This window comes from Hemitrygon akajei, chromosome 6 (assembly GCF_048418815.1).
Source record: "Hemitrygon akajei chromosome 6, sHemAka1.3, whole genome shotgun sequence".
Classification (NCBI taxonomy): Eukaryota; Metazoa; Chordata; class Chondrichthyes; order Myliobatiformes; family Dasyatidae; genus Hemitrygon; species Hemitrygon akajei.
This window is the reverse complement of record NC_133129.1, coordinates 41,240,582-41,254,756: the sequence shown is the minus strand read 5'-3', so window position 1 is coordinate 41,254,756 and position 14,175 is coordinate 41,240,582. Positions and strand designations below refer to the sequence as shown.

The 14,175-nt window shown below is 39.4% G+C and overlaps 1 protein-coding gene across 1 annotated transcript in view; it reads right to left on the bottom strand.

Annotated features, from left to right (window-relative positions):
- The window catches only part of homer1b (homer scaffold protein 1b), a 72,582-nt gene that overhangs the window by 37,048 nt on the left and 21,359 nt on the right, over positions 1-14,175 (bottom strand). The window contains exons 2-5 of the mRNA XM_073048215.1: positions 9,277-9,433; positions 6,841-6,972; positions 3,991-4,083; positions 837-979 (exon numbers count right to left, since the gene is read on the bottom strand). Coding sequence (XP_072904316.1) covers positions 837-979; positions 3,991-4,083; positions 6,841-6,972; positions 9,277-9,433 — 525 coding nt within the window. The remainder of the gene's footprint in view (positions 1-836; positions 980-3,990; positions 4,084-6,840; positions 6,973-9,276; positions 9,434-14,175) is intronic.

Sequence of the window (14,175 nt, the reverse complement as noted above, 5' to 3'; positions counted from 1 at the left end):
AAACTGTGGGGCAGCAGTCTATTGTCATTTCAATGATTGCATTACAAAAATCAACATGTCAAGGCCAAATTTGGAATATTGTGTACAGTTCTGGTCACCGAATTATAGGAAAGATATCAATAAATTAGAGAGAGTGCAGAGACGATTTACTAGGATGTTACCAGGGTTTCAGCACTTAAGTTACAGAGAAAGGTTGAACAAGTTAGGTCTCTATTCATTGGAGCGTAGAAGGTTGAGGGGGGATTTGATCGAGGTATTTAAAATGTTGAGAGGGATAGATAGAGTTGACGTGAATAGGCTGTTTCCATTGAGAGTAGGGGAGATTCAAACGAGAGGACATGATTTGAGAGTTAGGGGGCAAAAGTTTAAGGGAAACACGAGGGGGTATTTCTTTACTCAGAGAGTGATAGCTGTGTGGAATGAGCTTCCTGTAGAAGTAGTAGAGGCCAGATCAGTTGTGTCATTTAAGGTAAAATTGGATAGGTATATGGATAGGAAAGGAGTGGAGGGTTATGGGCTGAGTGCGGGTAGGTGGGACTAGGTGAGATTAAGAGTTCGGCACGGACTAGGAGGACCGGAATGGCCTGTTTCCGTGCTGTGATTGTTATATGTTATAAATAAGTATTTTATTAATATAATTCCAGACCATCGATGGCCAATCTTTCAAGCCCCAGCTCTTTGCTTTCATTTCTTCATTGATCTAATATTAAACTTCAAAAAGGATACTATTGCATTAAAGAGCCGCAACATTTTATTTAATGGTTCTAAAATAAAAACAGAGCAGGACAATAGTATTCATGGGGGCAAACGTGAGCTTTCACATGTTGCTGGCCTACCTGTGAGTGAAGGGCAGAGAACTCTGGTTAATTTCAGCCCGTGCATCAGACTCATGTGACGCATCCTGAATAGATCTTTCATCATCCGTCCCATTGATACTCTCTGGTGTCAGAGGTGACTGCAAGTCACCGCCAGCAGACTCCTGTGAAGCAAAAATGTTCTTGAAGTCATTCAATGGTTCTTTCAGAATATAAAATAAGTAATCATTGACTGAAAATGTTTCAATTAGCCCCACAGAACAGAATTGGAAGTGTATTATCATGTTCAAATTTATTGTCATTCAACTGTGTACATATATTCCGCCAAAACAGTTCTGCACAACACAGCTCATATAACTCAAAGACAAAGGTAATATTACCACAAATAAGTCACAAGGTGCAGTTTGGACACAAGTCAAGTAGTAAACAGTATAAGCTATTGGTGCTTCATATGTTAATGAGCCCTGGGTGGTGGCAGAGAGTTCAGTTGTCTCACTGCCTGAGGGAAGAAGCTGTTTCCCTTCCTAACCATCCTTGTCCATTAAAATGAAGGTTTGTTTGGGGGATTGTTTCAGGTTTTTCTGATCACTGAATCTTGGACAGTTATAGGACATGTGATTACACATCAAGTCTATTTACACATAAGAGAAAATAGTAACAGAAGTTCACTATTACTGTATGGAGAAATGCTGCTTTATATCTGTGAAGTGTGGTTTGAGTGAACTATTTCATAGGACAAGATTTTTTCCATCCATTATTGTATCTTAAAAATATTTGTTTTCAATTTTATGTTCAGGAATTCACAACACTCAAGTTCTGGTCTATGGGAAATTTTTTTTTATTAAAAAGAGCATGATGTTTTGCATCCCTTCTGTTTTATTCAGTTTCTGAAGTCAGATTTTTACAGTAAATTGCATTACTTTGTTATACCTCAAGATAAATTGTTCAATATCCAAGTATTGATTGGTGTAGAACTGGTGTGTCCCCTGCCTATATTTAAAATGAGCTGGCAATCCAACAGTGCGAAAAGTCCTGACTTAGGATTTTAGTTGATGACAAAACTTCATTATCTATAGCAAAATATTTTTACTTAATTTGGAGAAAATAGCAGCTGATACAAATACACCCCATGTTTTCTCTCAACCCATCAGTGCTACGAGTTGAACTCTAAACTTGGAATCCACCCTGGGTATCAATTTATCAATGATCTAAATAAAGCACAACTTCCAGCAACCAATGAGGTCACCAGTTGCAGTACCATTGTGACCAAGATGTCTTAGTTTTAAACACAAAGTTCCGCCGACATAATAAAGGGCCGTGACCTGAAATGTTGATTGTTTTATTTCCCTGACTCACTGAGCTCCTCCAGCTTTGTGCTGCTATGCTATGAAATGTAGACTGCCCCGATCTAAAAAACTAAGTTTCTCACTGACCTTCCCTAATGGTTTGAACTATCCACATTTCAGCTCTTTTCCCCTTTCTTGTTTTGGCATCTGCATCAGCTGTTTCACGCAAAATTTAAAAAAAAGAATTCATATTCTGTTTTTCATATTCAGAGTTCATATAGCGTATTCATTCTACTGTCAAGATGAAGCCACACTCAGGTTGGAGGAACAACACCTTATATACCAGCTGGGTAGCCTCCAACCTGATGGCATGAACATTGACTTCTCTAACTTCCGTTAATGCCCCTCCTCCCCTTCTTACCCCATCCCTGACATATTTAGTTGTTTGTTTTTCCTCTTTCTCTGCCCATCACTCTGCCTGTTCTCCATCTCCCTCTGGTGCTCCCCTCCCCCTTTCTTTCTCCCTAGGCCTCCCGTCCCATGATCCTTTCCCTTCTCCAGCTCTGTATCACTTTTGCCAATCACCTTTCCAGCTCTTAGCTTCATCCCACCCCCTCCGGTCTTCTCCTATCATTTTGCATTTCCCCCTCCTACTTTCAAATCTCTTAGTATCTTTCCTTTCAGTTAGTCCTGACGAAGGGTCTCAGCCTGAAACATCGACAGTGCTCTCCCTATAGATGCTGCCTGGTCTGCTGTGTTCCACCAGCATTTTGTGTGTATTGACAGAATTCAGAATAAGTTTGGGGAGGGGAAGTACAAGTAGCAAGTGACATATAAACCAAGTGAGGGGAGGGGAGGTGGGGGATTGATAATGAAGAAAGAAGCTGGGAGGTGATAGGTGGGAGAGATAAAGAGCTGAAAGAGGAATCTGATAATGGAGGACAATGGACCAGAAATAAAAGGAGGTGGTGCACCATAGGGAGGTGATGAACAGGTAAACAAGAGGAGAAAGGATGAGAGGGGTGCCAGAACAGAGAATAGAGAAAGAAAAAAGGGGGAAGGGGAGGAATTGTTGGAAGGTAGAGAAATCAATACCCCACTTTTCTAACTCTTGAACAGAGCCTAGGTACGACAAAATGAACTCTCGATCACAATCTACTTCATCACAGCTGTGCATCTTAGTCTCTGCCATGATGGGGTAGAATGTGAGGTCAACAGTCTGGAACTGTAACACTACATTGTTTTTTGCTTTTCCCTTGTACTACTGTGCAGAACAGTTTTCACCATACCTCAGTACATGTGACGGTCATAAACCAATTTACCAATACCCTCGATTTGTTCCAATTACTCAGTTCTACATAGAAACATAGAAAATAGGTGCAGGAGTAGGCCATTCGGCCCTTCGAGCCTGCACCACCATTCAGTATGATCATGGCTGATCATCCAACTCAGAACCCTGTACCTGCTTTCTCTCCATACCCCCGATCCCTTTAGCCACAAGGGCCATATCCAACTTCCTCTTAAATATAGCCAATGAACCAGCCTCAACTGTTTCCTGTGGTAGAGAATTCCACAGATTCACCACTCTCTGTGTGAAGAAGTTTTTCCTCATCTCAGTCCTAAAAGACTTCCCCTTTATCCTTAAACTGTGACCCCTCGTGCTGGACTTCCCCAACATCGGAAACAATCTTCCTGCATCTAGCCTGTCCAATCCCTTTAGAATTTTATACGTTTCAATAAGATCCAAGGATTTTTGTCAAGGATTTGTGGTCTGACCTAACAACAAATGGTACAACGATATTGAGTACCACTTACATTGTTGCACTTTAAAGTATACCTCATGGTTCTCATTTAATATTCATGGCAACTTAACAACGGGTGGTGCTCACCTGAGAAGGTGTACTGGTTAATTCCATTTTCTCTTGCATTTTCTCTTTTGCTATTCGAGCTGCATCTTTGAATTCCTGGAACTTCTCTGCAAACTGTTTTAAAAAGACTTTATTTAAAAAAAATAATCTGCTGATAAAGATAGAAAGACCACAAAAGGAAACAAATCGACTACAGATTTTGGATTAAAGAAAATTTAGAGTAGCTATACCTAAACGATACACTTTGTCCTCTGACATTTAAATCACCTGAGAATTTAAAAAAATAGTACCAGCTGAAACATTGTGTGAAGTTATTTTACCTTCTATATGCAACAGTTTTAATTTGCTCATAAGTTTGAAGAAACTGTCTCACTCTCAGGCTAACACCAGATATCATTACACCTTTCTTTTTCATAAGACCATAGACCATAAGACAAAGGAGCAGAAGCTGGCCATTCGGCCCATCGAGTCTGCTCCTCCATTTCATCATGAGCTGATCCAATCTCCCCTTTTATCCCATTCCCCCGCCTTCTCTCCATAACCTTTGATGCCCTGACTACTCAAGATACCTATTAGTTTCTGCCTTAAATACACCCAATGACAGCCTCCACTGCTGCCCATGGCAACAAATTCACCACCCTCCAGCTAAAAAAAATTTTTCGCATCCGTTCTGAATGGGCGCCCTGCGATCCTCAAGTCATGTCCTCTCGTACTAGACTCCCCCACCATGGGAAACAACTTTGCCACATCCACTCTGTCCATTCCTTTCAACATTCGAAATGTTTCTATGAGGTCCCCCCTCATTCTTCTAAACTCCAAGGAGTACAGTCCAAGAGTAGTCAAACGCTCCTCATATGTTAACCCTCTCATTCCCGGAATCATTCTAGTGAATCTTCTCTGAACCCTCTCCAATGTCAGCACATCCTTTCTTAAATAAGGAGCCCAAACTGCACACAGAATTCCAAGTGAGGTCTTACCAGTGTCTTATAGAGCCTCAACATCACATCCCTGCTCCTATACTCTAATCCTCTAGAAATAAATGCCAACATTGCATTCGCTTTCTTCACCACCGACTCAACCTGGAGGTTAACCTTAAGGGTATCCTGCACGAAGACTCCCAAGTCCCGTTGCATCTCAGAACTTTGAATTCTCTCCCCATTTATTTCTTCTACCAAAGTGCATGACCGTACACTTTCCGACATTGTAATTCATTTGCCACTTCTTTGCCCATTCTCCCAATCTATCCAAGTCTCTCTGAAGACCATTTCCTCAGCACTACCAGCCCCTCCACCTATCTTTGTATCATCAGCAAACTTAGCCACAAAGCCATCTATTCCATAATCCAAATCATTGATATACAACGTAAAAAGAAGCGGCCCCAACATGAACCCCTGTGGAACACCACAGGTAACCGGAAGCCAACCAGAATGGGATCCCTTTATTCCCACTCTGTTTCCTGCCAATCAACCAACGCTCTATCCACGTATGTAACTTCCCCATAATTCCATGGGCTCTTATCTTGTTTAGCAGCCTCATGTGTGGCACCCTGTCAAAGGCCTTCTGAAAATCCAAATACACAACATCCACTGCATCTCCCTTGTCTAGCCTACTTGTAATTTCCTCAAAAAATTGCACTAGGCGTGTCAGGCAGGATTTTCCTTTAAGGAAACCATGCTGAGTTCTGCCTATCTTGTCATATGCCTCCAGGTACTCTGTAACCTCATCCTTGACAATCGACTCCAACAACTTCCCAACCACCGATGTCAAGCTAACAGGTCTATAATTTCAAAGCTGGTTCATAAAGCTTTCTCTATTACATTCTCTTTAGGTTTGCCAACAGTACTACCATCAGATAAAATGCACTTAGCTAGTGCAGGTAAGATGCAACAGAAATACAGGTGTGTCTATTTTTAAACATTTCTCCATTGTCTCAGTGACACAAGTCCACAGTGGTCTGGATACAATTAAATATTTTTTGCTTTCAATTCTTTACTGAGTGGAAATTCCCTGACCTACACCCAACTTAAAATCTCCAGCTGCCTCTGCCTCAAAGCATTATGAAAATCATATCCAAGTGAGAGACTACTTTTCACACTAAATCATAAATTTTTGACAGAGGACATTCGTCTAACTGGAGACATGCCAGTCAAAAAAGTACCGCCAACACTCAGCCGTACACCTTCAGGTTATTGCTCGTCAAGTAAACATCCACCAAATTTTAAATATATGGGGATTTCCGAGTCTAACACCATTCAGAGAACTAGCTTGAGAACTCTCCCACATTTTGCATGGAAAACATCTTTAATTCTCTGTAGTACTACCAATTATTTTTAAAAGGTATGGATTAAGCAAAGAACTGGCAATGTCTTGTCAAAGTGATGCAGAAGATCATTGACAACCTAACACATTGCCATGTCTATCAATTAACTTTCCACCCAGTTTGTGGGGTCATGAAGCTGAAGTTCAGCATACCGCTAAATCACAATATGCAATTCAACATCTTGCAATGCACAGGCTAAACCAGGGGTTCCCAACCCTTTTTTTAAATGCCATGAACCCTTACCACTAACCAAGGGGCTTGTGGACATTTAAGCTCTAAACGTTCATTTATTGCACAAATAAAAGAAAACCTGCTAAACAATCCATATACATTTCTATTTATTAATATAGAACCGTTAAGCATTTTTGGTCTTGTAAATGTTAAGTGAGTTTCCTGATGAAAATAAGGCTATATTTTACAGACCTTAAATGCAATTTGAACACAATTACAAATGAATGAATCAAAATATTTATCCAGCCATTTTCCCCAAATTAGTACAACTGCAAGCAATATATAATGACAAAAATATCACACTACATGATTTTACGCACTTTTGTCAGATGATGCTCCGAGGAAAACCCTAGACCATATACTGTGTTTGCACGGCTGTCTGGCCACTGACCAAATTTCTGAGATGTTTTTGTAAATGTCATGTTTGGAGTAATTGTGCTGTTGATTATTGCCTGAAAGAGAAAAAAGGTAATTTGTAAAATCAAACTATTGGGAAAAGGATTTTTAATGGATATTTAAAAAGGATAAATCAGTGGCTTTATTTTCCCCAAACATGCACATACTGATCATGAAATTCAAATAACTAATGGTGCAAAAGAATAAAAAAAACACTCAATCTGCTATTTAACCACTTAGAAGTTTGATAGTTCAGTACATGGCTCACCAGGTAATGCTTGTTTCACTGCATCCCTGTTCAGGCACCCTTGTTCCTGTTTTCCATTTAAGCGCACCTGGTTAATATAATACTACAGAATGCCTTAAAAAGCTGTTTTTAAAGTATGTTGGGGTATTAACAGAAATTACATGAAATAAACAAGAAAATTCCCTACTCTACCATTAAAGACTCAATTGTGCTATTTTATTGGAATTCAGCTGTCACTCAGAGTTGACATTGAAAGATGCCAGGTGAACAGCATAAAATATTCTCCTGGATGACTGTTTCAGTGATAGTTGTGTTAAACTATTTTCCATTTATCGTTATTGAGCAGGTTGCAAGATCCAATAATTTTAATCAAAAATATTAACAGTTTTATAAAAGGTACTGATCAATTATTAAACTAGTAAGGAATCAGTTAATCAGGAAGAGCTGTTTTTAAATATTGACAGGTATTCCAGACAACATTTGATACTTTTGACCTTTAGACAGTCACTTCTTTGGTCTGCTGAGCTCTGAATGAAAGCTCAAGGGGCAACACAGCCTATTTCTGTACCTACTATATTACAAAAAAAAAATTCCTTTCTAAGTACTAAATCCAGTAATTGTTCTCAACATAATCGTTATTTTTAAATATATTATCTGTATATATATTAACACAGATTCTTAAATAGATTTACAAGCAGCTTTGCAACCGAAAGCAGGTTGTTTACAAATACAAAGTGCGCTGAGCACAGAAAGTCACTGTTCATGTTTTATTGAAAGTGACACAATATTCATAAGATACCATAAAACCATAAGACACAGGAGCATAAGTAGGCCATTTAGCCTATTGAGTCTGCTCCACCATTCCATCTTGGCTATTATCCCTCTCAACCCCGTTTTCCTGCCTCCCTCCCACAACCTTTGACACCTGACCATCAACCTCCGCTTTAAATATACTCGAAGACTTGACCTCCACAGCTGTCCGTGACAGTGACTTCCACAGGTTCACACCCACTGGGTAAAGAAATCTCTCATTTCTGTTCTATAGGGACACCTTTTATTCTGAGGCTGTGCCCTCTGGTCCTAGACTCCCCCAAAGAACGCAACATACTTCATCTGCAAAGTAAAGAGCAGGAAAGTTATCTTCCGATTTGATAGGGCTGGGTAGGTGGAAACATTGCCCAATATTGCATATGGGTAAACTAGGTCAATGCTGAAAAACAATCTTAAAATACTTGTCTATTACATGCAATGTTCCTACTCCATAGCCAAAGAAAATTATATTGTGTGGGAAATGAAACCTATCCCCAAGGTTATCACTTTTATGGGGGAAGACAGGTCAAACAATTCATTTAGGAGTTAGCTGAAATTAAAACAAAAAAAAGTCAAACCATTAAAAATTTGACGTAAAATTGCCATGTGGCTCCAAGTAAGAATCTCAACAAGCTGAGACAGCATGTAAGGGAACTCCAGACATAAACAGCGAAGCTCAGACAGTGATAACTGCTACAGCAGAGACAGCATGCAAAGGAATTCCAGACATAAACAAAGACTTGAAGGAAGCTAATCAGACAATGCCAATTCATGTGCCTACGGTGACAAATGTGAATTAAAATAATCTCAGGAACAGTAATCAAACTTAGCTTTCCTCATGTAGTGGCCAAGTTATAGTGTCAATGGAAAAATGAAAAGAAAATCCTTCAAACCAAAATTCAAAAATCTGACACCTTCACTTTCAAAACAAGATTGGAAAAAAGTATTAGGATTAGTAATCAAGCAGACGACATCTTTACACTGAGGCAGTCACCTCATGTACAGATTTGTCTGGCAGGGGCTGCAGCCCTTATTTCTATAAAGTTAACTGTGAGCATAATGATGTCCTTCTGATATAAATGATATCCTGCTAAGCCATAGTAATTCCATGACTGGGCCCTACTTCAAAAGATAAGAGACTAAAGCGTCAGGAGAAAGTGACCAGGATGAATTCAGGGTCTTAAACTAGAGGATAAAAAATCTTTCGTCCCTTTATCAATCGGTACTCTTTTGCACTTGTGGCCTGCAATTAGAAGAACTAATTCATGTAGCATTAGAAATTGTACTTTTAAGCATATCTCACCTTTGACCCATCAAGGCTGATTATTCTGTAGACATTTCTTGTACTATCATAGAAGTAGGACACAGTCACAGCATGTTTGCTGGTGGGAACCCAGTTCTTCTTTGTAGTGGGATCAATCTGGAAGACATGGGCTCGTGTGCTGAAAATGGGCTGTTCCCTGAAAAGCAGAAGGACAAGTTGCTTCATTCACTTCAGTTTTCATTGAAGACAAAAAAAAACTATCTTCTCAATCACAGTCCATTCAACAACTAAATTGGAACATCACAATAAATCTCCAATACTTGCAAAAGTACATTGTAATAATGATTAGGTGAGTTTTGCAACATGTATATCAAAACATTGTGGAGTGTATTATTTGTGACAACAACCAGGCTAAGGGTTATGCTGGGCACAGCCTGTAAGTATCGCCAAGCTTCCTGCATGAACATAGCATGGTCAGTAACCCACCACGGTGATGTAGCAGTTAGCACAACACTATTAGAACTCAGGGTGTCGGAGTTCAGAGTTCAATTGTGGCATCCTCCGAGTTGTAACGTTCTCCCCCATGAAACAAGTGTGTTTACTCCGGGTTCGTCCGAGAGTCTAAAGATGTACAAGTAGGTAGGTTAATTGGTAATTGTAAATTGTCCCTTGATTAGCTTAGGAATAAATCAGGAGTTGCCGGGTAATGCGGCTTGAAGTGCATCTTCTGCGCTGTATCTCTTAAATAAAGTAAATAATAATCTTTGGAGTGTGGGAGGAAACCAAAATCCTGAATGAAACCTCTTGGTTTAAGAATGGATTCGGTCTTACTTGCAGAAAGGTTTTGTTCAGACAAGTAATATGATTTAAAGGTGATGGAGAGGCTCCAAGTTAGTGCTGGATGTGATTGAGGAGAAAATAAAATAGATGGAAAAATCTGTGGGGTCAAAATAGAAGTTTACAGGAGACCAGAAGCTAATAATTTACCTGGCTGCAACTGGATAGATATAAACAGAAAGTATGTGAATCCAGTGGTGAGTCAGGAGAAGCTGTGCAGTGGGGAGAAGGTAAGTGGTGGTTTGAGTAGGATGGTATGCAGAAAAACTGGACACAGGTCAAGGACAATTCATCAAAAAAATACATAGGATATAATTCAACATTTTCTAACAAAATAATCCCAAATTTTCAACATTTTTTTAAACAAAAACAGATTTAGTTTAATATTATATTCAGCTATACATTTTAGGGATGGAACACAATTGATGGGATACCACTGTACAATTTCATATCGAGTACTAAAATGAGCTCCTGTCAGCTTGCCTCAGTAATCAGGTTTCAATTCATATCAACTTATGCAGTTAATGTTTATCACAGAAATTACTTAGTAAACAAGGTGTTAATACCTAAAGCTGCAGAATACTTATTTAGAAAGGCTCCTGAAAGTTTTGACAAATGATTTTTCAGCCATCACCCGCCTATTCATGATGGTTAGAGGAATAGTTCTTTTAAAAAAGCGAATTTATTCGAGCTCTAGCATGATATTAATACTAAAATACAAAGAAATGAGGTTGCTAGCAATCTATCCTGGGTTTATTTTGCTCTATAAATATTGCCCAACCCAGACTCATTAGTGCAGAGTTTCTGCAAGGGCTGTTTTCCATATTTTTACAGCAGCAGTTTAAAAAAATAAACCTCTATTTACATCATTTCATTTTTAATGATTGGTTTTGATTAGTATTAACTGCAGAGTGTGTAATCATTTGATAGGAAAAGTATTGTGCAAGCAAATAATTTAGTGGTACATTAAGGGTTGTGTAATGGAAAATACTGTACAATTGTTCATTGGGACTTTCTGACTGCGGGATTTCCAAAGTAAGAAAATGAGTTTTGATGTACAGACTGGTCTTCAATATCAGATGTGACAGTCTAAGTTACTTGGTCTCAGTCTACAACCATTAAATATCATGCATCAATATTCAAAGTTCAAATGAGGATTTTCAATAAAGAGTACATAGTGCTCAGTTCAATTTATAACCTATCATGCAGAGAAAACATCCATAACATCAGGCTTGGGCAGTTAAGTGGCATGCAATAAACCTTAACTACATCCATACCAGGCAAATAACCACTCATAGGTGTTTAACTACACCTCCCACCCCACCCCCGATCTCCAATCTTTTGACTTCAAAGTTCAGGCAAAATTTATCAGAATAATTACATGTCACCACATACAACCCTGAGGTTCTTTTTTCTGAAGGCATACTTAGCAAATCTAAACACCAACTGTAAACAAACAGTGCAAATATAAATAAATAGCAATAAATAACAAGCATGAACTAACAATATAATAAGTCATTATATGTATAGTTATGCCCTTTTGTTCAAGAGGGATGGTAACTGCTGCTGAACCTGGTGGTCTGAGTCCTGAGGCAGCAGTGAGGAAAGACCATTGCCTGGGTGATGAGCATCTTTGCTGATGGATGCTGCTCTTCAATAGCAACATTTCATGTACCCAACATCTCAATGGTTGGGAGGGTTTTATTTGTGATGTACTGAGCTGAATTCACTACCTTTTATAGGATTTTCCACTCAAAGGCATTGGTGTTCCTATACCAAGCTGTAATGCAGTCAGTCAGCACACTATCCACTGCACATCTACAGAGGTTTGCCAAGGTTATCGATGACATGCCAAACCTCAGCACATTCCCAAGTAGAAGAGCTGTTGTGCTTTCCTCTCAATAATAGTTATGTGAACAGTCCAGGACAGGTCTGCTGATATAGTAACACCCAGGAATTTAAAAGCTACTGACCCTCTCCACCTCTAATCCTCCAATGAGTACTGACTCACAGACCTCTGGTTTCCCTCACCTTAAGTCTATAATAAGTTCCTTGGTCTTATTGACATTGAGTGAGAGGCCATTATTATACCACTCAGCCAAGTGTTCAATCTCACTCCTGTATGTGGACTCATCACCCCCTTTGATACAGCCTACTACAGTGGTGTCGTCAGTAAACCCTTATCCAGTAGTTGGAGCTGTCATAGGTGTAAAGTGAGTAGACAGTACTGTATTGTCTTGCTGATGTAGAATCCATCACCAGCATCAACATCTTTGAAATCATAAATGAACAGAAACTTAACAGGGCTAGCCACACATACTGCAGATACAAGAACAGGCCATAGACTGGGACTCTTGAACCCTTTACTCCAAAGCATTTGCCAAGTTCTTGAAGCTTCTCTTTGAACGAGTACATTCATCACATGGTGAAGAGTGATAACTCATCGAATTCAAGGACAATTATGTGCCAGCAATAAATATGCCAGTAATACAATGATTCTGCACATTAATGCAAAAGAAAGTATTTTAAATTTCCAATGGAGCCAATAGAATGACAGTTTTAAGCTGATAGTCCATTTTTCAGAAGCCATTTTAGGATACCAATGATTTTGGCTTTCCCACATTCAGAATATTAAAAGCAAATCATGAGAGCCTTTAATATTTACAATTGCTTAGCAATGCAGTTTCAAAACCTGGTAAAGATGTCGATTTGCCCATTCAGCTCGCTGCAGAAAATTACAGCTTAAAGCAAATGCTAAAGCGAGGCTTTCTTTCAATCTGCAAAATTGCTACAGTTGACTGGAACACAGCTGTAATCCTAATTACTACAATGAAAGCTCTTGGAAACTGGTGTGGAAGGAAGTAGGTTGTTATTTACAAACCTAATGTATTTAAAATACCTTTCACACTAATCTTTAATTGTGTGCTTTGAAGAACATCCTAAAGCAATTTTTTTTTAAAAAACTGACCTCAGTTTACTTCCCCACTTCCAAATGGACTATTTATAGAATTTCTTTCACATCATTTGCCTACTTCAATGTTTCCACCACTTCAGTAAAGCTACATTAAGCCTCTCCTTTCTGCACTAGCAAACTCAGTAAGCATGATTTCTTCAGTTTAGTCTCATTATCTGATAATTCAAACATTACTACTGGATAGCTTTAAACAGCTCATCCAGATTACTGAAGCTCTACAAGTAAAATATTAACTAGAGCAGTAACTTGGAGAAAGTACCCCTTTCGCCCTTGGGATGGAAAAGGACTTTCTGCCAATGAAGAGTACAAGCTACCTGCCTGTAACTTCATTTAACATGCGATACATCAACTACAACAGTATCATGGAGCGCTACAGCACAGAAACGGGCCCTTTGGCCTATCTGGTCCATGCCAAACTGTTATTCTATCTAGTCCCATCAACACCTGGGTCACAGCCTCCATACCCCTCCCATCCAATCTTTGAAATATTGCAGTCTCAACAGAACAAAGATTTCGCCTAAAGGAAGGAAGTCAGACTCTGTATTTTAGAACACACGTCCTAAGGAACTCTGCCCCACAACAAGTGCACAAATGCACGGACACAGATCCATACACTGTCACCACCCTCAATGCCTCAGTAAAGCAGCCAGAATAATCAAAACACCCCACCCAATCTTTCCCCCCCACCCCGTGCACCTCACTGCAGGCAAAAGATAAAAAAGCCTGAAAGCACGTACTACCAGACCTGTGGACAGCTTCTATTCTGCTGTCTCTATCTACCTCGTTACTACTTTATATTTTATTTTACCTGCACTGAACTTTCCCCTATAGCTGTTACACTTCATTCTGCAATGTTACTGTCTTAACTTCTGACAACCTCGATGCACTGTTGTAATGAATTTATCTGTATGAATATGAACATTATCCAAGTTTTTTCCACTGTTCCTGAGTGCTCCGACCATCCGCTCACTAAACAAATTACCTCCACCTGCAGACATATCCTCTGCTCCTCAGTACACATCTGCCCTTTTCCTCAACTGCATCCCAGGGACCCTAGCCCTTTTTGCTGTCTTCTTTTATTCCTCTTCCTGGTTACTCCATTCACTCTTCCTTCCTGCCTTGATTCA